The sequence below is a fragment of the Acipenser ruthenus genome, chromosome 27 (assembly GCF_902713425.1).
Source record: "Acipenser ruthenus chromosome 27, fAciRut3.2 maternal haplotype, whole genome shotgun sequence".
NCBI classification, from domain to species: domain Eukaryota; kingdom Metazoa; phylum Chordata; class Actinopteri; order Acipenseriformes; family Acipenseridae; genus Acipenser; species Acipenser ruthenus.
The window spans coordinates 25925385-25950645 of NC_081215.1; the positions used below are offsets into that span (position 1 = coordinate 25925385).

The 25261-nt window shown below is 40.1% G+C and overlaps 1 protein-coding gene across 1 annotated transcript in view; it reads left to right on the top strand.

Annotated features, from left to right (window-relative positions):
- The window catches only part of LOC117432064 (leucine-rich repeat-containing G-protein coupled receptor 4-like), a 52290-nt gene that overhangs the window by 18439 nt on the left and 8590 nt on the right, over window positions 1–25261 (top strand). The window contains exons 2-12 of the mRNA XM_034053493.3: window positions 847–918; window positions 9069–9140; window positions 11464–11535; window positions 16902–17117; window positions 17995–18066; window positions 20362–20430; window positions 21451–21522; window positions 22559–22630; window positions 22893–22961; window positions 23348–23419; window positions 24110–24175. Coding sequence (XP_033909384.3) covers window positions 847–918; window positions 9069–9140; window positions 11464–11535; window positions 16902–17117; window positions 17995–18066; window positions 20362–20430; window positions 21451–21522; window positions 22559–22630; window positions 22893–22961; window positions 23348–23419; window positions 24110–24175 — 924 coding nt within the window. The remainder of the gene's footprint in view (window positions 1–846; window positions 919–9068; window positions 9141–11463; window positions 11536–16901; window positions 17118–17994; window positions 18067–20361; window positions 20431–21450; window positions 21523–22558; window positions 22631–22892; window positions 22962–23347; window positions 23420–24109; window positions 24176–25261) is intronic.

The following is a 25261-nucleotide window of genomic DNA, read 5'->3' on the forward strand; positions in this document are numbered from 1 at the left end:
AGTGAGGCAATTATCACGTGTCTGTTGTAAGTCACAGAGTCTCGTAAGGAGTTGGTGATTTTAATGGAGGCTAGCTATTGCTATTTTAATTTAGGCACTATTTATTTGGATTAATGGCACTGCTTTCATTATTATCTCATTGCTTGTTGAATATTTAGGCTGCTGCACTGCGGTCTCTCGGGAGACAGATGGCTAACTGGCCATTTAACTAAACTTGAGGTCATGCAGTTGTTGTGTGTGGTTTTATTTATTTATTTATTTATTTTTTATGCATTGTATCTGCTGACAGTAACGCTTACCAGTCCTCCTGTCGGAACACAACCCGCAATCAACCTGTACTACTAATCTGTTTGCAATGGCATCTAGGCGAATTGCCGAAATCAATACATTGTGCATTAGCAAAATGGGGAGGGATGCATCACAAAGGATTTAAAATAAATCATAAGTCTATTTAGACACCAATGACAGAAATGATGGATGTTCTATCCTGGCGAATATAGCTACTGTACAAATAACTCAATTCCTGTTTCTGTGGAGTAAATGAATTGTGTAACTATTATAAAATAGTTGCACAGCAATGGGAGCCCACAAGAGTTACTTATGTATTGTTCCTTTTGTCACTGGGGGTCAGGCTGCTTTTCAGCAGATAGGTATCGGAGTGGATCGTTACAACATGCCTTTTTAAACTGAAGTTAACATTCTCTATAGAGCAGAATGCCACTGTTTTCTGATTGGAGGGGGAAATGGGTGGGGGGTTGGGGTAATGTTTCACAAAGTCACATTTGTGTGAATATCCTCCAAGATCCCTTTTCTAACCCATTTCCATTCTTTTTGTTTCCTTTCTAGGGATATCAGTATGAACAACATCACAGAGCTGCCTGCCGAAGTCTTCAGAAACCTCCCATACTTGGAAGAACTGTAAGTGTCTTTTTCAAAAATACAATATTGCCTGCTTCTTGCAACCCCCAATATTACAGCATGCTGTACAAAATGGCCCTTGAATTGGCTAGACTAGAGGGTACACATTTAGCTTGGGTTTAGATGTTTGCTGTGGTACTGACCGTGTTCAATGTTGTTAAAACCATTTTTTTTTTTTTTAATCACATTGAATTTCTAGAAAGACGACACTAACGTTAATTGGCTTTGTGTGTACCAACGTTAATTGGCTTTGTGTGTACCATGGTTTCTGCTACCCACAGCTGCCCATTGTGCCCCACAGCAGTTTCCAGTGCTTTTCCTTGTTGTTCTTCGTAATTGTTTCTTAGACTGCAAATATCAAGCCGACGCTGTTGATTCTACAGCCAGCGAAACATGGCGTCAGCCTGGCAAAGCTGTGTTGCTTTTTAACTCCTGTGACAACAAATCCCTTGGTGATCTGTAACTGAGCTCGTTTTCGTTAGCCCTTCGGAGGGCTTTTTGAAAATTGCTTTCAGATGGTTATCTGCAAAGGTCAGAATAGTAGGCCTGGTGGTGCATTTTTGTCTATCTTAAAAAGATTTCTAATGTTGTTGTTTATGAATGGCTGCAGTGCATCAGGGTAGAGAGCCTATTGCATGCAATATATATATATATATATATATATATATATATATATATATATATATATATATATATATAATATGGTGGTTAAAAAATAAATAAATAATGAAATGCAGTACAATAGATAATATAATAACAATCCCAAGAATTGGTTCCAATTTTTGAAAACCTGAGTTGTTTAAGGAACTTTTCCATATTGTGATAATCAGAAGTTGGCAACTCTAGTCCCGTGGTAATTTATGTTATTGTGGTCTCGGATTATTTAGTTATTGAGCTGAACGGGGGGGGGAGGGGGGACAGAAAATGCAATTGCGATTGGCACTGTTGGGCATTGTTGCATTGGCAGTCTAACAAATGGAGATCAACCAAGCTTTAACACGCTTTAGTTCAGCCAAACCACAAAGAGCGTCTAAAGTGTTGCTTAGTTTGATTTTTTTCTCTCTCTTGGCTAGAAATACTGATTTTGCAACTGGGGTAGAATTTTTGCAGTAGTATCGTCACTTCAGGGTTGTTGGGGTCAATTCCTTTTTTTTTTTTTTTAAATCAATTCCTAATTCCTGTTCAGTTTTTAATCAATTCCATTTCCAATCCCTTTAAAATTGGAATTGGGAATTGTTTGGGAGAAAAAAAAAAAAAAAGGATTGGATCCCAGCCCTGCACCTGTTCTATCTTCAGTGTAAAACTGGTCTTGCAGTGAAAGTGGATGCAGTAAGTCTGTATTTATTCAATAATGTGTCTACACATTAATGAGGCTGTGTGGTCCAGTGGTTAAAGAAAGGGTCTTGTAACCACCCGGTTCAAACCCACCTCAGCAACTGACTCATTGTGTGACCCTGAGCAAGTCACTTAACCTCCTTGTGCTCCGTCTTTCGGGTGAGACGTAATTGTAAGTGACTTTGCAGCTGATGCATAGTTCACACACCTAGTCTCTGAAAGTCGCCTTGGATAAAGGTGTCTGCTAAATAAACAAATAATAATAATAATAATAATAATAATAATAATAATAATAATACAGGGCTAAAACCCCTGCTTTTAATTCCCTGCTGCAGTGGGTAAATGTAAGGCTTGCACACGCCGTTCACAGACGAGCAGTAGTCTTGAGGTTCAATTCCTGTACTGCAGACTTCCGTGAGTGGTGTTGTGTTTTTTTTTTTTGTTTAGTCCTCTTGATGTTTTATTTATCTCTTTCCCTGATCACAAGCCTGTGCCTCCCCTAGTACTGTATCCTCATGGCTGATTCCTACCTGTATACAATCTCTTTGTTCCACACTTATGGCAATCATGTGCTGAAAACTATTCAGTGCCAGAAATTTATACTGCAGATGAAAGTAAACAAATTGCCTTCTAATTGTATGGTTGCAATTATCAAAATAACTACTAATCTTTCATATAACAAGCTGCCCTGTGTTGTTATATTTATATATATATATATATATATATATATATATATATATATATATATATATATATATATATATACACAGACGTGCTCAAATTTGTTGGTACCCTTACAGCTCATTGAAATAATGCTTCATTCCTCCTGAAAAGTGATGAAATTAAAAGCTATTTTATCATGTATACTTGCATGCCTTTGGTATGTCATAGAATAAAGCAAAGAAGCTGTGAAAAGAGATGAATTATTGCTTATTCTACAAATGTATTCTAAAATGGCCTGGACACATTTGTTGGTACCCCTTAGAAAAGATAATAAATAATTGGATTATAGTGATATTTCAAACTAATTAGTTTCTTTAATTAGTATCACACATGTCTCCAATCTTGTAATCAGTCATTCAGGCTATTTAAATGGAGAAAAGTAGTCACTGTGTTGTTTGGTATCATTGTGTGCACCACACTGAACATGGACCAGAGAAAGCAAAGGAGAGAGTTGTCTGAGGAGATCAGAAATAAAATAATAGACAAGCATGGTAAAGGTAAAGGCTACAAGACCATCTCCAAGCAGCTTGATGTTCCTGTGACAACAGTTGCAAATATTATTAAGAAGTTTAAGGTCCATGGAACTGTAGCCAACCTCCCTGGGCGCGGCCGCAAGAGGAAAATCGACCCCAGATTGAACAGAAGGATAGTGCGAATGGTAGAAAAAGAACCAAGGATAACTGCCAAAGAGATACAAGCTGAACTCCAAGGTGAAGGTACGTCAGTTTCTGATCGCACCATCCGTCGCTTTTTGAGCGAAAGTAGGCTCCATGGAAGAAGACCCAGGAGGACTCTACTTTTGAAAGAAAAACATAAAAAAGCCAGACTGGAATTTGCTAAAATGCATATTGACAAGCCACAATCCTTCTGGGAGAATGTCCTTTGGACAGATGAGTCAAAACTGGAGCTTTTTGGCAAGTCACATCAGCTCTATGTTCACAGATGAAAAAATGAAGCTTTCAAAGAAAACAACACCATACCTACAGTGAAACATGGAGGAGGCTTGGTTATGTTTTGGGGCTGCTTTGCTGCGCCTGGCACAGGGTGCCTTGAATCTGTGCAGGGCACAATGAAATCTCAAGACTATCAAGGCATTCTGGAGCGAAACGTACTGCCCAGTGTCAGAAAGCTCTGTATCAGTCGCAGGTCATGGGTCCTCCAACAGGATAATGACCCAAAACACACAGCTAAAAGCACCCAAGAATGGATAAGAACAAAACATTGGACTATTCTGAAGTGGCCTTCTATGAGTCCTGATCTGAATCCTATCGAACATCTATGGAAAGAGCTGAAACTTGCAGTCTGGAGAAGGCACCCATCAAACCTGATACAGCTGGAGCAGTTTGCTCAGGAAGAGTGGGCCAAACTACCTGTTACCAGGTGCAGAAGTCTCATTGAGAGCTACAGGAAACGTTCGATTGCAGTGATTGCCTCTAAAGGTTGTGCAACAAAATATTAGGTTAGCAGTCCCATCATTTTTGTCCATGCCATTTTAATTTGTTTTCTTATTTACAATATTATGTTGAATAAAAAAATCAAAAGCAAAGTCTGATTTCTATTAAATATGGAATAAACAATGGTGGATGCCAATTACTTTTGTCAGTTTCAAGTTATTTCAGAGAATTGTGCATTCTTCGTTTTTTGTGGAGGGGTACCAACAAATTTGAGCACGTCTCTATGTATGTGTGTATATATATATATATATATATATGTGTAGTGTGTGTGTGTGTACTACTAATCTGTCTGAGCCTTTGGCAATCTTCCATTAATAACTGGTTTAAGTGATTTTACAACGGGGTACATGGGGTGTTTGCTTTGACTTCATCAAAGGGCTTGGTTTTATAGGCAAAACCACGGTAAGCGGCCGCTTAATTGAGTGCAGAGACCAAGAGGCACGAACGTTCTGCCGACGCGGCTGGTGGAATGAGTTGCAATGCAATCGGCTTGCGTGCTTAATCAGACTCATTTTTGGTATTTGTTTGGCTCAAGTCTGCCTCCTTTTAATAAACAGCAGCAGCTTCTCTGCACGGTCAAATGAAAGGAATAGTGCAGAAGCAGATGACAGCATTGTGTGTTTCTTCAGTGCAGGTGAATGAAACCTGTATGGCGTTTCCAAGCTGCAGAACACAGGTCGTGTTAAAACAAGCCTATCTGGGGTGCTGGAAATGCTGTTGCTGTTGCAGTGTCTGGGCAAAGCCAGCTGGCTGTCTAGAGGGGACGCTTGCCCTTCGTGGATTCTTTTTATTTTCATGTGTTTGTATTTGCAGTTGTGTAACACAGAACATAATTTTAAACCAAACTCAAAACAGATTGAATCAAATTTCTTAGGCTTCCAAACTTAAAATATGTAACATCTAACTGAATCCTGGTGTTCTGAGGCAATAACCTTAACCCTTACCTTAACCTTAACCCACTTTTACAGCAAATGGATTTCTGTTTTGCTTTTAGTTTCTGATAATCATATTTTAAACACTAATAATAATAACAATAATTCTTCCAAAGTGTCATGCAGTACAGGGTTAATTAACATCTACAGATATTCAAACAATACACACACATACGGTTTTAATCCTGTTCAACTTTAGACTTTTAACATAAGCCTGTAACTGGTGCAATTTGTTTATCTGTTAAATTGGCTTTGTACAAATCAAGTCATTTTTATTGTGTGTGTGTATAAGCGGTTTTGCAAAATAACATGAGTAAATGTTTACTTTTTTAGTGCTTGTACAACAAATTGAACATGCCAAACACAAAACTAAACTATTTGCCTTTAGAATAGTTTTTTGTCTGAGCCTTTTCTTTTTATAGCCAGTAATCCAATAGTTGAGTAGATGACATTGTGCACATTCCTACAGAACTGTATGATGTAACAGACTGCAATTCTAGGTCTCAGTCTTGCAGTGGAAATTGTTTAAAAAGCCAAAAAATATATCCCACAATTTTAGGGTCACCCTATTTTCGTTAATATTACCATCAAAATATTTTGGGGGGGGCGGGGGGGTGGAATTTAAAGATGCAGTGGAAAAACCTACACATGGTACACGGTTGGTAATAGATGGCAAAACATATCTTTCTTTCCCGAACACCTCCTTTATTAACATTACACAAAACGCAAAATGACAACCAGCAACCCTGAACATTCCAAGTACTTCTGCAAGATTCCGGGAATTCGGTTTCAGCTCAAACCAAACGTGAACTGCACTCTCCTGTAGCTGTTTCCAGAGATAACCTTTGGTCCCCAGACAGATTATGAATTGTTGGCTGAAGAAAAACGAGTTGTTTGCAGTGCTGTAGCCTGGCTAGCCTCTGCATACTTGCTTTTCAAAAAGAGACACGAGCACAATGTATTTTTACATGGGCGTAGCTGCTTCCCTGTCCACTAAGTTAAGAGACCCAAGCTTAGAAAGCGCTCTGGCAGTGCAAAGATTGCGAAAGGATTGCTTAACTAGGTGTACTTAGTCATGTTTTATTAGTTAAGCTATAAATTTCACTTGTTGAGCTTTCTTAGGTGGACTGGGAGGAGGAAGCCTTATTTAATATCAAGCAAGGAAACTTGAACTCCCCTCTGTACTAATGGGAAGAAAGTCAATTAAAGTGAAGGAGGGGGTAGCTACTCAGATTTCAAAATACAACAAAAATTGATTTTTTACTTCAACATAATGTTTTTTTTTGTTTTTGTTTTTTTTAAAAGAGGTAGAAAAATAACACTCCATAAACCTAACCAGTTAACTGGTCCTGGTTTTACATATGTTCTTTCACAATTTTTGTAGGTCTCATTTCCATAAAGGAAACAGTTTTATAAGTTACTCAAAGAGTTAGCAGCCTTTTATATTCAAATTGCAATGCCACAAATGCCTGTATGGTGCGAGACTTTAGAAAAAGAAGAGTGAGGAGTGTAGGAACTGCACGCCGTGAATGGATGACCATCTGAGTTTGCCAAACTGCTTTCCAAACCCTTTCCAGAGTAATGGACCAGTCGTATCCTGTTCCCTGAATTGAGGCCAGGCCAGGGAGAAACGGAAGTGTAATGGATTGCAGTTTACTGCTTGCTTGCTTGCAGTAGGCTGAGCAAACAGGAGTTGACTAAATATTCCCATTCTGAGTCACACAAGCCTTGCTTGTACTTGGTTGGAGCTTGTTTGTGAAAACACAATGCAGTCACAGATTGACGCTGACAGTTTTTACTGCAGTTCTTTTAAACTTTTAAACCTTTCAGCTTTCAGAAATTTTAAAAAAAAAAAAATCCCTGGAGGAACAATCCTCTCTCTTTTTAAAATGCCTGTCCTGTACAAAGTGGGGATTAGGCAATTAACAACACTACAACAAACCCATTCCTTTCTCTTAAGGAGCCCTGACAGCCTCAAATGTATGATTTGCTGTGTGTGTTTTTTTTTTTTAGAGCACAAAGCAGTAAAACCAACTGACACGCACACAAAAAACATTATTTAACAAAGAACATTGTATCTTTACTGCTTCTGACTATATGTAGTGGTAAATTTCAGTTGCATATCTTAAAATTTCAGTATATTATCACCAGGTATTAGGAGTCTCTTTGTCTTAACAGCGGTAATACGGAAGGTGTATTGTGTATCGATTCTTGTATTACTTGTATTGCAATCCCATTTGCATTTCAGTAGCTGCAGTTGCAAACTGTTATTGTCATCCCATTCTCCTCAGATTTGCATCTTGCAGTATTGGTGCGCTTTTGGCAAGTACCTTAGTCCATTGCTACTGTACCAGGTGCTATGGTATGTAACCTGCTTTTGCTGTATTCGCCCCACAGCAAACCATCAGAGATTGAGACCACACAGGAACGGCTTATCAGTATAGTAGCCGGAGGAGGAGGGGAAGAACACACAGTTGGAAAGTGGACTGGAAAAATCGGCAATTCTCAGCCTTTTTGTCCGTGCATCGCGTGGCAGCTCTGCTTACATCCTGCACTGCTGTAATCAACCCCCATCACCATGACTCCTTTAGAACTTTCCAACACAGTGATGGAATTCTCAGATAAATTCTGAGTGTCATGTCTTGAGCTTCTTGATTTTTTATTATTTTTAAATAATTTTCAAACGTTGTTCAGGCTCTTCCTAAGAATCGGTGCAGTCTTCTTCTACCACCACATGGGCACCTGTCTCACAATCTAGTTAGGGCGAGCCTGTTACAAAGTGTCTACAAGGCCAGGTTTGAAGGAATCAGACAGGAATTTCAAACCTGTGTGTTACAGTGGGAGCATCCTAAAAAGAAAAAGTATTCACCAAAGTGACTTCATACAAGTGCTGGGGTTCATAGGTACCCCTATACAGTGGCAGGGATGGAAATAAGACTGCTATTGCATGGCAGTTTTACCCACTCCAGGTTTTTACTACAAGCTTGATTATTAAACTCATAGTAAAACCAGGAATGGATGACACTGCTATACAATGGGAGTCTTATTTCCATCACTGCAATAATAATTATACATGCTATTTTTATTCCACAATCCTGAAAGGAAGTTAGAAATCTCACATGATTTTATCATTTTCTTTTTTTTTCCATGAAAAATGTAATTTGCCGACTCCTGTCAGGAGAAGGGATTCTGAGACACAACCTCTTGTAACTAAAATAAATAAATAAAAACAAACAAAACAAGCATGACGTTACTTGAAAGAGCTGAAGAACCTCATCTCCGTTTCTTTGATTTAACTGTAAAGACTCGTTGTTTACATTTTGTTATAGATAGCTGTGCTTGGACAGTAAGTGGGTGATGAAACAGGGACATAAACTATGGGGACTGTCTGTTTACATTCAGAGATTAATTATGTATTTATGATGTATCCCTGCCTTAAGCACTGAAATGAACAGAATGACCGTCTCTTTAAATTGTTAAAAAAAAAAAAAAAGATAAGAGCTTTTGAAGTGTTCTGGTATAGGGACATTTATATTAAGCTGATTAGTTTTCAGGGAATAAATTGTTGCTTTGTGTGTTTTAATGGCATGTCCCGAGTACAGTTTTCTGCTTGGTTGATTGGAACGCCATTTCCTTTTCCTGTTGTGCTGTGAGCCCCAGGAGTCCTGACATGCCCACTTTTTTTTTTTTCTTCTTTCTTTTGCAGGCGCTTGGCTGGCAATGATCTCGCCTTCATCCACCCCAAGGCCTTGTCTGGGCTGCACCAGCTCAAAGTCCTGTAAGTAACAATGGCACTCCGGCCGCACCCCTGCCAGCCTTTCCGCACTCCCAGCTCCTGGCATTGGCAGGAGAGACGGCTGCTGGCACTGGCACAGGCCACATCCTTCCCCAGTCCCCTGCCACACTTCAACAGAGAACACCTGGGGTCGGACCAAACATCTGGTGCTTTTACATGATCTCCTTAGGAATGACTGCTTTTATTATTTACATGACAGAGCCTCGACTGCAATACAGGACCAGAGTGCCATGCGGTTCTTCATGCCCCCATACAGCTGCACTCCATGCATAGAAATATACTGCATGTGTAAATGTGGGAGTTTTGTATCCAGGTGGGGGTGGTCTAGCCCTGTGTGTTTAAAAAAGGAAGGCACAGGAAATAGACAAATGTTCAAGCAACTAAGTGTGTTGCAATGCATTGCATGGCTGTATCACAGCAGGATCTTCCGTTTATACACTTTGTGGTATTTCTTTTTCTTGTATACTATATAACCTCTTAGTCTAGAAAGATCCATTAGCCAGGTGATCAGCAGGCCACTGTAAGGCTGTGCCCTGTAGACAACGTTCTTAACGTTAAGGGAGGAGTCTTGTCTTGTAAGGTGTGGTGCTTGTGGTTTTCCGGGAGTTACTTTGTCGATGAATAATGAACACTCTTTTAAGAAAAAGAATTAGGTCAGTCTTACTTGCTGGTTCAGTAACAGAAATGCAACTCAATACGCATGCACACACGTACATGTATGTATGTATGCACGCACACAAACACAGCACTTGCAGTCTTAATGAGCAATTAGCTGTAAACTTATTTGATTTAAAAAATATATAATAATAATAACTTGATATAACTAAGCTGTTTTGTGTATTCCAGGTTTGTCACGATCAAGATTTCTTGATAAAATTGAGGTGTAGCAAGGGGGAATTCATTAATTATTATTTTTTGTTAAATAAATAGTCATTAAAATCTGTTCTTTCATTAGAAGTTCGAATTCACCTGGAAGCTTCTGTATATTCACTTCAGAGTTTGGAAACTCGCAAATCTGCATCCGCTAGCCGCCACCTCCCTTTCTAAACATGTGTGTTTAACACCATGTGCAACAGGAAGAGATGACCTTTTATCACTTGCTTTGCATTGCACAACTGATGGAAACAATGCTTGTTCACAAGTCCTTATCACCGCTGTGCTGGATTATATATCATTACACATTCACCGAAGGGGCGGGACTGTTCAAACCTCACTAAAGTCCTTGAACCTTCCCAAGACTTTCAGAGCTCAGCCTGGTTTGAGTCGCACTGCTACAGTTACCAAAACCGTCCGTGCTGCAGTCCATAACCACTGTTTACTAGCAGTATAAGGCTGAGGGAACATGAAGCCACTTTTTCAGGAACAGTGGCTTGAAACCTGGTTCTAGGAGACCAAGCTTGAGGCAACTTTGCTGTATCACCTGGTGTGCCATGCGGTGGTCTCCTGAAACCAAGTTCCAAACCACAATGTGGCTTTGTGTTCCCTCAGTTTCATGGTTACAATTACACATTCTTTATCTATGTAGTTTTTTCACGTGCACATTCCATTTAAATTTCAACACCAGCCTGTCGCCTGTTTTCAAGAATGGTCCAAGTTGTTTCGCAAGATAGGACAAACAGTGTCATATAAAATACTGATCTGTATTTAATCGATTTGTATCCGGTAGACTTGCAGCAACAACATCAAAAACTAGAGAAAAGGAAATATCTAAAGCAATGGTTCCCACTTAAATTTAATACAACCCTTTCTCAGTTTGGCAAAGATGGAGAGGATGGGGTTACCGTGAGTGTTTCTGTGGGGTGTAAGGCAGCTGTTTGTTGTAATGAGAAGTAGGATCACTGTCTTGTGCAGAACATTCCGCCAGTGATTTTTGCCACGGAAGCTCTCCAAACCACAGATGTGTGTTGACAGAGTCAATTTGGAGGGCAGTTAATTAGAGTAAGGGAAATGCAACCCAGTAATTATCAAATTTTGAATCAATTTGAATTTGTTTCTGAATTGGTACACAGCAGAGAAAGTGGCTTTTCCTGTAGAATTGAAAGCTGTGGTGCCCCAGAGATTACCCCCACTCCACATTGAAACAGGAGCCAGTTCTCAGATGAACCTGTGTGTTAACTGTGGGGCCTGGAGGCAGAAATATCCTGTACTTCCTGTTTAAAGCAAGGAAGAGGCAGCATCCAATTGATTAATGGATTCATTGATGATGCTTGATGGTTTTACACCAAGACAAGTGTTAAGTCAAGTGAAAGTTAATACGAGGGTCAGTTTGGCCTCTGGTTCACCCGGTTTGTGTTGTGTTTCCTAGGATGCTGCAGAACAATCAGCTGAAGACTGTCCCCAGCAAGGTGCTGAAAGGACTGACCTCGCTGCAGTCCCTGTAAGTATCACTCTCACTCCACACACTAATTGGGAGCTTCATTTTTTGGTCAGTACTGCTTTCCTGTGCACGCTACAGTGGCCTGTGGTTTTTTATTCCATGCCCATTAGACAATAGTACAAAATGTCCTGTTTTTACTCTTGAGGATTTAAATACATCAGTCATATTAACTCCGAACATGTATGTAAATAATTGTTCCAATGAAATACCACCAGACATTAATGAATTATGATTTTCTGTGTATACAGCATGCTCTTCACACCAAGTTAGGAGAAGTCCTAACATTTCATGTGGGACAAAAAATATATGATTTATACTGTTAGGGAACCAATGCTTCTAATAGCAGAGGTTATTTCTATTATAGTCTTTCATTTATGATTGCATGATAGCTTTTTCATACAGTAAATGCCACCTTGACGAACCATCTATAAAGTGTAATAAATGCAGCTGCATATAGCATGCAGTGTACTACTTTAGGGCTACAACAGGTCCCCCCAACTAGAGCTAACCAAACCCTATCCCAGGTCAGTCCCTTAAAATCCAGGGAGGTTCCTGTGATGAAACCTAAACCGCAGTGCACTCCCTCGCCCACGCAGGAATTACTTTCTCGTAGGAAATGTTTCAGACCAAACTTGTATCTGGCGCCATTTGGAATGAAGGTTTTGTCTCGAAGGTGCGCGTCAAGAATAACAGGCTGTCACCTGTTGAGCATAATTACCTCTTTTTACTTTCCAATGCCTTGCCTTGCTTGCCTGTCTGCCTGCCTTGGGAGAGATTCAGATTATTTTTAGAAGAGGAACACCCGAAAAGAAGAATTAGTTACACGATTTCCAAAAAAGAATTAAAACAAATAACAATGAGGGATTATCAAAACCATTACATACAGGAACATGCGCTGTGCACAGGAATATGGTGCATGTGTTTCTGCTAAAGAAACAATAACAGGATCATTGTAGATCATAGATTTATAGTTTTACTACTTCTGGCTGGTCTAGGAACACGGTTTGCACTAATTTGGAATAGACAAGCTATTGTAGAGTTGCGCCCTGAGGACTATAGTGAGTTTTTATAAATGCTGAGCAAAGGAACAGGGCCTCCCTTTTACTTCCTATGGCCCAGAACACTTTAGCAGTTCAACCATAGCTTGAATACGGTCAATTATTAAAACTGTCAAGTAGACAAACGCTTTGACTAGTGCTTTCTTTGGTGTAACGAGTACTGCGTGTTCAGTTTCTTCTCCTGTAGTTTTACTCTACCAGCTGAGAGCAGTAGGAATGGCTTATAAACAGTTTGCACTATCTTAGCTGGGCTGTGACAGGTGGTGAACATGCATCGGGGAAGGTGAGGCAGAGCCTGAAGTCTGGGGAACGTAATTGTTTTCCCTTTAGGCTTGATTTCCACTGGCTGCATGACAGGCGTTAAATGCGTCAGTTTAACGCAGCCTGTGGATGGTTAATTTTTTGACACCTGGCTTTATTACGGCATCTCACTGGCTTTTGTCAAGCCAACAAAAGTCAATTTGCTAAATTTTGTTTTCATGGGAAGATGCACAAGGTTTGACAGCAACCATTAGGCCATTACCACTCCATCGGATTGCTCCATAATCAGGCAAATGTTCTTTTTCCTAAGGGGTTAAGCTTTGTAGCTTAAGTAATGCATTTTGGCAGGGTGCTTCTGGTGTTGTACTAAACCTATGAGTGCATGCTGTCAATCATGAGCCCACCTTGCTACTGGGCATATTGCAAAAACATAGTAAATAATGATTGTGTCAAAGTTGAAGCATGAAGAGGTTGTGCTATGCTGAGTTTTAACTCTGGAGCGCTCCTCTTGAGTATCCTTGGATGTCTGAAAATTCGAATGCCTGTTTTTGACTGAAATGGAAGCAAGTATTTATAGTTAAACATAGTTCTCGGAATGACCTCCAAATGACAGTCAATAACAAGCCCTGCCTTAGTTCTGGATGAATAAAAAATGTTGTATGCTTGAAACTTTGTTTTAGTAAGGAGTTTGTGGAGGGGGAACATTAAGCCCTTTTAGAGACACTGAAGAAGTAGGGTGCAGGACATTAAAACAAGAAGACCAGAGTCTGTTTTCAGTAGCCATTTCCTCCATTTCCAGAAGTGTCCCTTCCTTTAGCCATTTCTGAAGGTTCTGACTGCTTCAAAACTTTTCTTTGGAGGGTGGCAGACCTCCTTCTTTGAGATTTGCTGCAGTCTTGATCAGGTAGTCCTGCTTTCAATTGTAGGAAGCCTGCAAGCCTGGAAGACTTTGGGAGTAATTTGGAGGATTGTCCATGTTTGGTAACTAGGCAACCTGTTGGATTGTTAAATCAAACACTTCCTGTTACTATATTTGCATGTTAAGTGGTTCTACCTTGTATATTTGTTCTCTTTTCGTGGGCTTAAGAGCTGAACAGATTAAATAACTCACAATCAGAAGTTTTTTATGCAAAAAAGCTTTACTAATTACAGCAATCCGAGAGTAGGGTCTGAATGACAAATAAATACAGCTAGTACTGCCGATTTAGAATCCATGCTGTTAAAGATGTGCATCAGAATCTTCCCAGTGATGCCACCCCAGGCATTGGCTTGCAAATGTCCTGATTGGGACACTTGTGCGCACTGCTGATTCATGGTGTGCTCCTTGTTTTTGAAAAGATTCTTCCATTTATTATGTCTCGAAGTTGGAGTGATGATAGCGATCAGTTAGCATGAGAGATGAGCAGAGATAGGGATGCAGATGCTATGCCTACGTTCTCCTTGTGTTTGTTTCACAGAGCTCCTGGTGTCACTGTCTTGTTGTTTTTGAGAAAAATCTTTTAGGAATCTGGTACAGAAATATTATTATTATTATTGTTATTATTATTATTATTTATTTCTTAGCAGACGCCCTTATCCAGGGCGACTTACAATCGCAAGCAAATACAAATACATTCAAGTGTTACAATACAAGTCATACAATAAGAGCACGAAATACAATAATTTTTTTCAAGTGTGACAAACCACAATTCAATAATACAGCAGATAATAGTGAAAGTTACATCAGGATATGATTAAATAGTGATAGTTACATCAGGATATGATTAAGTACAAAATACTACAGGTTAAACACTTGGCAGATTACAATATTCTGAAGTACAGGATTAAATGTAGTAAAATAGGGGGCAGATAAGAGCAAAATAAAGCATATTTAAATGAAGGGTGATAGTGTCCCAGGATACAACAGAGGAGTTCTACAGGTGCTGTTTGAAGAGGTGAGTCTTAAGGAGGCGCCGGAATGTGGTCAGGGACTGGGCAGTCCTGACATCTGTAGGAAGGTCGTTCCACCACTGCGGAGCAAGGGTGGAGAAGGAGCGGGCTCGGGAGGCAGGGGAGCGTAGCGGAGGTAGAGCCAGTCTTCTAGTGCAGGCGGAGCGGAGAGGTCGAGTGGGGTTGTAGGGAGAGATGAGGGTCTGGAGGTAGCTGGGTGCAGTATATTCTGGGAGTATTAGCATACTGATAAATGCATAGAACTGCCTTTCTCCAAAGGCATTTTGACAGTAGGTGCAATGATCATTTTGAATTTCTTCCATCACAGTTTCACTTTTTTTTTTTTTTTTTTTCTTTTAGGATTAAGTACAATGCTTTACTGTTTACATGCCTGTGTGTCAGTGGCAGAACGATGATGTCTGAGCTGCCTATAGAACATAGTAGCTATACTGTGTTCCGGCTCTCCTACATATCTCTGTGGTGTGAAGGAAGCCTGCTGCAGTCCGGTGTGTTCTGGAACACGAGAGGGGTCGATCAGGGCTGTGATTGCAGAGAGTGGAAAGTTAAACAACCCAGCAGGAATGTTTGTTTACACTGCAGTTTTAAAAAAATAAAAAAAAATAAAAAATGAAGGAAAGATTAATCCGGCTTTAGACATCCTTTCAAATCAGAAGATAGATGGCAGATTTTTTTTTTTTTAAGGTATGCTTCCAGGCATGTGGTTCCAATAAGACTGGTGCCTGTGGACTTGTGTTGAATATCTCTATTTGAAATGTTAATGTAGTCAGTTAGGGCCTCTTAACTTTCCGTCATCTTCCGTCTGACATGTACTTTTAGTATGAAGTATTTCATTTTAAATTACATTCATTTTCTTAACCTTTTTTTTTTTACAGTAAGTGAAAAGTTACATAAACACACATTGAGTTTTACTTAGGAGCATGTTCTCCCTGCATAGCCTTGCATGCATCAGTTACATAAGAGTAACACATTGTACCGCTTGGATAAATACAGCTATAATTTAATGAGACCCTTTTTTATCATGTAACTTTTTCCATTGTCAGGTTTAAGTTAGCTACACTTTTTATTAACTAAATGACAAATGTCTGTGACCAAGTAAACAAAAGTAGTGAAAGTAATGTATGTGTTTGTGTGCAACATTTAAGCCCTATACATTTACTTGTGCGCTTATATCTCTTGAATAGCCCCCCAGGTACTGTATCTGTAAAAACCACTTTCACAGCTTTAAAATGTTTAAACTTGATCTCTGTCTGTTTTTATATAGGATTGCCTGCACAGTAGTGTGTGTGGTGGGTTTTTTTTTTTTTTTTTTTAAATATAAGCAGCTTTTGTTCCTACGGGCAGATAACTCCTGATTTAAACAAATTTATGATCACAGGCTGGATGAATGTGTGCATTAAAAACACTGCGTGTCGGGGCTGAGGGGAGAGGGGGGGTGTCTTTTAACAAATGGAATTAATGAATAGCAGTGTCAGTGGAGATCTGTCAGGTACGTTTCAGCCACTCCGTGGAAAAGCCTTTGATCTCCAGGGAGGGGTAAGAACACGACAGACAGACAGAGGGGAAGACAGGTCGCTTCAAGCAGACTCCTAAGGGAGCCGCAGGCCTTTTCTTATCTGGGTCTGTATTTATTTTTGTCCTCTTAATGTAGGGGGGGAGATTCTGTGCCTTTTGCATGCAGCTGCTTTGCTCACCATGAGGGTTCATACAGTTAGGTCAATGGTATTATACAGGTATAGAAGGTATGGCGGCATTGGGCTTTTAAGCCTGATCAGCCCCACCCACCCGATTTAAAATACACAGGTACCGCTTCACTTCAGCTCAGCCCTAATGAATGGTGCTCTAGATCAGGGGTCCACAGTGGGGAGTTCTCTTATCGGGGTGTGAGAGCTGGGTGGCACACTGTGAACTGACATTACCTTGGGATAGTCGGTCCCTAGTCACCCCTCTGCTAAAACACATGACCCATTTTAAGGTATTTTTTTTTAGCCTTTTCAAATCCATGGAATGAGCATCCATAGAAAAAGAAAAAAGTCGACATTTGATAAAATAAACTACCTGTCGCTAAATCCCTTTATGCTCTTTCTCTCCCTTCCCCAGGAGACTGGACGCTAATCACATCACGATGGTCCCGGAGGACAGCTTCGAGGGTCTTGGGCAGCTGCGTCATCTGTGGCTGGATGATAACAGCCTGACAGAGGTCCCGGTCGGTCCGCTCAGTAACCTCCCCTCCCTGCAGGCTCTGACACTGGCACTCAACAGAATCTCAAATATCCCGGACCGGGCCTTCGCAAACCTCTCCAGCCTGGTAGTGCTGTGAGTGCTCACTTCTCTTCCTTTCATTATGCACAGTCTACGTAGATACATGTTCGAAAGCATTCCCATTTGCTAATGCATGCAATTCTTTGTCAAACGTTTCGACTACAAGTTCTCAATCTCTTCAGTTTGATTAGAAGTCTTTCTCAGTCCTAAAAAAAAAAAAAAAAAAAAATTCTTAATGCAGTCCTCGAAGTTTTTTTTTTTAACAGAGCCCAAGGTCTTCAGTTAGCATTACTACAGTGCATTGGTTTAATGCTTTCCATCTAGAAATATCCTGGCTAACCGTTTTTGATTCTGCACTGGTTTTCAGCATGTGGTAAAATTAGTTTTTAATAACGCTGTGTTTTTCGGCATGTGGTATAACAGTTTTTCACAGTCATCTCTGAACACAAATGCAGTTTTATATGCATGCAGTGCATTGCAATACTGAAAAGTTAGTTTTTAATGGTTTCTTTGAGTATTGCTGAATGTATAGTGGATGATTCTCTGGCAGTCGCATGTAATTCTGTCTGGCTTGTAAAGAATTGGAATTGCTGCTTGCTGCTAATAACCTGGGGAACAGGTTCTCATGACACAAACCTGACTCCACTCCAGATGCAGACAGACAGACGCTCTAACTAATTGCTTGTGTTACGTTTGTGAGCTAAAATGTATTTAATACAATTCCACCTGCTGTGCAGTGTTTCCCAGCTAGACTGGATACCGGCACCTAGTTTACAGCCAGATTCAAGCAGAAAAAAAGATTGACCTGCTATAAAACATCAGAGGCAAGGAAGCTTCATTTTGAAATGTTCACGAACAGGCAACCTTGCTCTTGTAGATGTCAGCAGTGTATGCAATGTGCTCTAATAACCCAATGTTTTCCCTCTTTCAGACACCTTCATAACAATAAAATTCAACAGATAGGAGACCATTGCTTTGCTGGATTAGACAACCTGGAAACACTGTAAGTACCCTGCTGTGCAATCAGCACTCTTTAGTTAATACCCCATTACCTGACAGTATCGTAATGTCTGATCCGAGACGTTGAGTGCTGTGCGGATTTGATATTGTGATCAAACATAATTATGTGCTGGAATACAGAATTGCTTTATAATATACATGCAATACGGTAGTGTCTGTCATGAGTTGTCATGCTGTTTTGCATGTTGCAACACACACACACAGGCTTGTATTTTTGTGTATAATATTATCATATACTTGCAAGTCTTGTACATTTGTGGATATTTAACATCAAACAAACTCTACCAGAACACTATGGTTTGGTCCCTTCTAACACTATGGAAGGTTCTAGAAGTTCAATTACTTGGTTTGACACTTGATATCTTCCTTAATCCAGGTTCAAGTATTGGGTCGGCTACTAAAGGGTTAAGCGATTCTTTGATGCATGCAGATATTTATTCAGAGAGCAGATTTATACCTGTGGTTAGAAAGTTATGCACCTGTACCAGTGAGGCGTAGATCGTTATGGCTTCAGTTTCTCTGCCACTACGTCGGTGTTGCAGTATTCCACATAATGTCACCGCATCGCAGGCACAGCTTTTAAGAAACAGCGTAAAGCAGGCAGCCAGTTAGGACAGCCTGAAACGCCAGGCGCCTTTGTTTCCAGATGTGGCCCCCTGCAAAGAAATCAACTGAGTTTGTGCACTTTGGTCTCTCTTTGTTTAAAATCATTATGATTTGATTTAATATGTTACATTTTAGTTTGTTAGAAACGGGAAGCTTTTGAAGTAAATGATATTCTTTGTTCTAGACAGTTCACTTCAACGGGTTAGTAACCTGTGTATTGCAGTGCCAGGCGTGACCATCTCCCTGCTGTTCTCCAGCTGCAGACCTACCCTGCATGTTAACATGCTGCTGTTGAAATCAGGATTGTCCCCCGAGCTGGTGGAACTTGTGGATTTGTAGACCATTTTCCTTCTTTTTACTGTTACAGGAAGCTTGTGTATCAACTTCCTCCAGTAATTGCTGCCAAAATAAATATCACGTCGTCCAAGATCCATATCTCATTTCCCTTTCATTGTTCATTTCCTCCCGCTGCTGAGGGGATGAGAGGATGAAAACGCCTTGACATTTTCCACATAGTGGAAAATAAAACATTCGTCAGAGGAACTAAAAGCTGTCACTGACAGCTACTGCCTTCATCAGGGAGTCTTGACAGTTCATTAGTAAAATGAGCTATATACTGTTTTGAAAAAAAAAAAAAAAAAAAAAACTGGAACACCTTGTATCAAATTTAAATCTGTTTTTTGAAATAAATGAAATGTTTTATAGTTTAAAAGGCATGCTGCTGGTTGCAGCTGTCCAGTGATGGTTCAGCTCCCCTTAAATTTTCTGTACACAATCCTATAAACATTTTTTAAAGCAGCACATTGCTTTAAATCTGTCCGCAGTCATGGATGAGTCTGATTCTCTGGATTATAATACTGTTATCTTGGGTGTTGGAATAGACAAGATTACTGCATGATTTGAAATAAATAGGGTTCTGAGTGTGTCCATACAACCCCCTGCTAAAGCGAGTAGGTTAAACTGATAACAAAGTTACGTTCTAATAAAGGGGCGGGTGGAATGGAATGTTAGAGATAGCTATTCCCGTTTTGGGACTCTCCTCAATGTCTATAAAAGAGACACAAAACCTTAAACTGTACAGAAGCCTTTCTGACCTGCGCCCAGCAGCTCCAGAACAAAAAATTGACAGGGATTGACCAGAGTTCAAACAGGAAATGGAAAGACTCTGTGTGCTTCAATCAAGTTAGAAAAGAAAAAAAAAATTCTTAGTTTCATGGCTCTGAGGTGCATGAAATTGAGAGAAACATCCTTCCGGACAAGCAGTAGGAGTGTCAAACCTCTTACCAAGAAACGGGTTTGAAAATGCACTTGGGGCTAAAGTGATGCACAAATAAATGTGCAACTACTCAAATGATTTCTTTATGTTGCGATTTATGCTAAGTGCACTGTTCTGTTAGGTGAACCAAGTGATTGGAACCACTAATGCAGTACTTGGATAAGCACTGGCTATAATGTAGGTGTATCTCCGTTTTGATAAAAAGAAAAAAAATACATACCAAAGCCCTGACTAGTGTATCTGCTCTCCAGCCCTCTGAGTTTAGACATATCATTGTAACCCCTACACAATCAGCGAGTGCTTTGTTCACGCATGCCGTACGGTACGGCACAGTTCAAGTGTATCTTAGTAATTCCTTGCTCTCCTTTCACCCCCCCCCCCCCCCTACCCCCACAGGGACCTGAACTACAACAACCTGATTGAGTTTCCTGGAGCAATCAAATCCCTGCCAAACCTCAAAGAGCTGTAAGTGTTTTTCCAACGCCATTGCTATAGTAATAAAGTAACAAACACTCATGAAGTCACAGGCACTGATACTGAACGCTGCTTGATTGGACTCTGGTAATTCATTCTGCCTCCCTTCAGTTCCTTCTCCTAGCTGTGTGTGTCAGGAAGCCTCTTTGTGCTCTTCAAGTGACCTGTGAGGAGTTTTGCCAGAGATGATACATTGATGAATTGCCCAGATGGGGCCTACGCTTCCAAAAAACCCTGTTTTTCTTCTTTCCTTTCACAGAGCCTTGGTAGAAACCTTTTTATTGAAATGAAGAAAAATAACATGGGTGTTTTTGTTACTTGATCCAGAGCATGGAATCAGAAAAAAATATTTCTTTCATGATCCTAATAACTTTTCTTTTTTAATTAAATTGACCATTCTTAAAACTGCATGTTTATGGAAAGAAACAAGTTTTTTTTTTTTTCTATAAAAAGCAACAAAGGTTTAATGATTTACCTTCGTCAGAAAACCAGTTTTAGGCAGTTGTCAACAACCTTTTAAATACTCAAGATCTGTGTATTATGGTAGGAGCAGAAAATATTCACACACACACACGCACACAAACAAACAGGAAAAATCTTGCATGCAATGCACAATGTTTTCAGTATTTTCAAGTGTATCATGCAAATGAGGCTTAAGACTCAAACTTCAAGTTCTCCTTAAAAAAAAATGAAGTGCTAAAGTGGACAAATAGTATTGGTTAGTGCCAGGCACAGAACTGGTGGTCACTAAGCCCCACTAGTGCACCCCGAGTCTAGTGTTATAGTATCCGTCTGCTGCGACCTACTCCTCCAGCTTTTGTGTTTCTCTTATGCTGGGTCTTGGCACTTGTGTGTGATGTGCGACCAGTTATGTAAAGGAAATGTCCTGCCTGGCCTCTTCTGATTCTTCACACTCTCATGGCAGCTGCAGTCCCCATTTGTAGAATTGCACTTTTTTGTACAATAGTATTTATTTATCATTTTTTATTTTTTTATTTATCACAATTCCAGGGGATTTCACAGTAACAACATAGCCGTGATCCCTGAAGGTGCTTTCAACAGAACCCCACTCCTAAGAGCGATGTAAGTGAATTTTTTTTTTTTTTTTGTGCTGGTTTCAACAGCAATAAAAACCATTCTGGGACCCATTTGCCCCCACTTCATCTAATAGGATAATAATTATTTATTTATTTAAATTTAGTCGTTGCCAATTTAGTTTTTTTTATTATTTTTCTCCCCAATTTGAAATGCCCAATTATTTTTAGGCTCAGCTCACTGCACTGGCTGCGCTGACTCGGGAGGGGCGAAGGTGAACACACGCTGTCCTCCGAAGCGTGTGCTGTCAGCCGCCCGCTTCTTTACACACTGCGAACTCACCGTGCAGCCGCCTCAGAGCTACAGCGTCGGAGGACAACGCAGCTCTGGGCAGCTAACAGGCAAGCCTGCAGGCGCCCGGCCAGACTACAGGGGTCGCTGGTGCGCGGTGAGCCAACCTAACCCTCCCTCCCCCCAGACGACGCTCAGCCAATTGAGCGCCGCCCCCTGGGAGCTCCCGTCCACGGTCGGCTGTGGAATATCCTGGACTCGAACCGGCGACCTCCAGGCTATAGAGCGCATCCTGCACTAGCGAGTACTTTTACTGGATGCGCCACTCTGTAGCCCCCAAATTTATTATTATTATTTATTTTTATTTTTTGTGTCAAAAAGCAACCCACTGAGTACCATAGCTGCCTCTGCTGTCTGTAATGCAGTGCTGCAATGCCAGGCAGTCCTCCAAACCGGAATGCCTGTTTTTTTTTTTTTTTTCCAGACCGTGTGCTATAAAACTAAGACCATATGCTGTAAAATGTAATAATGTTTTAAAAACTCAAATAGTTAGTACTAATTACAATTAAGATGATTATCATTTTCACCATTTATACATCTAGCATGAAGATTTATGTGGACTTTTAATTAAAAACATATGTTGCTGTATATTTTGTAAAATTCAGAAAATACAAGTGATTTTCCAAGGGAATGTTTATTAACTAAAATCTGGGGAAGCATCACATGTGCTGTAGATTCTGTATTCATAGATCTGAATAACCTATAAACTTAAATTTATTTACATTCTTTCCAGACACTTGTACGATAACCCACTTTCTTTTGTGGGCAGCTCGGCTTTTCAGAACTTGTCAGAACTGCACTCCCTGTAAGTACTGGTTCTGAATGTTTGAAAATTGGTCATTTTTTTCTAATCCTTTACAGGGATGGAAAAAAGACTCCCATTGCATAGCAGTTTCATCCATTCCTGGTTTTGCTATGGGTTTGATAAGACACACTTGAGCTTGTTACCTTTACACTGGGGCTGACCAAGCTTGTGGTAATGGGTAAAACTGCAGTAGGTTTTATTTACATCCCTGCTTTTATTAGTGAAGTTTGCTGATGTCCCTCCTGCTTGCTGTGTGTTTCAGGGTTGTCCGAGGTGCTGGCATGGTGCAGTGGTTTCCCAACCTGACTGGCACAGTGAACCTGGAGAGTATGTGAGTAACTAGTGGAAAGTGAATTTACAGTGAAACTGTGGTGGAGTTGTTTAAGACTTTGGACCCCAAGTCAGCTAACGTTTCAGCAAGAGGGGGAAACAAATATTGCTGTGCATTTGCTTAAATTTGTTCATACCTGAACGGAGGTCAGTTAGACTGTTTTGAAGAAGCCAACAACAGTCTGGTCTGTGTGATGAGAATCAAACTTCCATGAAAACAAACTTAGAAAAAACATTATTTTCAATACCTCCTGAGTTGAGGTTTGGGGCTCTCCTGTGTTTTTTTTTTTAATGTTACTTTACAGGTTTGGGGATTTAGATTTGGTAATTATCGATTTTTTTTTTTTTTTTTAATCCAGGTATTCATTTTAATACTTTCTCCCACAGAACTTTGACTGGAACTAAGATAAGCAGTATTCCCGTTACCTTGTGTCAGGATCATAAGAGACTCCGCACCATGTAAGTCAGCCTGGCTGTAAACACCTGCAATGTGAGGTGTGACACCGCTATTTCAACTCTCTTCATGATCAATGAGCATTTTAAAGATGCACTATGGGCTTCACTTCTATAATGAGACATAAAATGTGCAATGTTAGTGCATTGCTACGGCATTTCTTCTCCTGGGTGCTTTTTTGAGAGCATTCATTGTAGTTTTGAAAAGAAAGTTCAAACACTCAAGTATGCACTGCAGTGGGTAAATATTATTTTAAAAACGTGCTAAACTTGGGATTGAGTTGTATTTTGTTAATTATCTGGATAAACAAAGACAGGATTGATGAATGAATTCAGAAGAGTATTAGTCACACCCTTTTATAAAATTCCCACAGTAAAATCATCGCAAAGTGTAACTAAGCATAGGGAAGCATTTTAAAGTCCAGAGAGGTATGGTAACGCATATTAGAAAACATGGTCAACTACGATAAATGTATAGTGTAAAAATAGATAAAAGTACTGTATAACCATGTGAAAACTGTAAAAGTTAGTGTGGTAAACTTGTATAAGGGCAGCTCTGTAAAATATAGTGGATGGATGTCACGTCTTTTGAATAAGAATTTTGCAGGCAATCACTGAATATTGGCTCTGCTGATGTGGCTCTGCATTTTGAAGGATCTGATGTGCGTGGTGTTGTGTTTTTTTTTTTTTTTTCAGGGACCTGTCGTACAACGAGATAAGTGATCTCCCAAGCTTCCAAAACTGTGCCAACCTGGAAGAAATGTAAGTCTCTGGAATTCCACGCTGTCCCTCTCTTTCAAACTGATTTCGTCGCCCCTGCCAGCGACAGCACTGGAAGATCAGAGTAGGGGTGTCGGTGCCTTTCTGAGTATCAGAGCAGATCCGTGATGGGAGCCAGCAAGGTGGATGCACACAGTGGAAAGTTTCCCATGCGGCTTTATATCAGCTGCTCTGCCAACACGAAGATCTTTTGAATCGCATTCAAGACGTTTACGGAACGGGAGGCTTAGAAACTGGCAGGACACCTTTGTGATCTCATTATCCAGTGCTGTTAAGGCTTGATCTGCCTTTCTTAATAGTAAAGATCTGCTTCACCTGGAATACAGGTGCACCATTTACACTGCCCAAAGCCATACAGACTTTAATTTGCATGCTGTGTACAATGAACGTCATGCATAAACTAACGCAGTTCAAAGGCACATATTCTTTTTGATCAACATCTTCCTGCAATATGAACAGGTGCAGATTAGAATTGATTTTCAAACATTCAGTAAGTGGATGTGTACTGTAGTATACAGTTCTACCGGCTGAGTAATACCAGTAATACTGACATCAGCAGAAGACACAAACTTACTTCAACTAGAGAGGTAGGTACAGTATGTGACTGCACTGATGTCAGCGTTACTAACTCATCTGCTGCTAGGAGGAGGTCCATCACAAGTTCAATACTCCAACTTTCCACTGCTTACTTGAGACTGAGAGAGAGAGAGAGGGAAAGAGAATATAATAGAGGGCTATTTAATATATGAGAGAGAGAATGAAAATGTATGCCACGCAGCTTGCCAAACCACTCCTCATTACAAGCATGTATTATTGGTCCAGCCCACAGAGGAGATGCCAGTAAAGTAGCTGCTCTTTTATTGGTTCTGTGTTTTTTTTTTTGCATGAAATCACACTGGCTCTGCATGTGTTACAAAAGCAGCTCGATCGATACCCTTTAAACAATGGTGCATGTTCGCTGCAAATCAGAAGATTTTTAGAACTAGAATTTGAAGAGCAGCATCAAAGTAACCACACAATTAGTGAGCAATTGGAGTAACCGCTCTGAATAATTGCAAACATCATAAA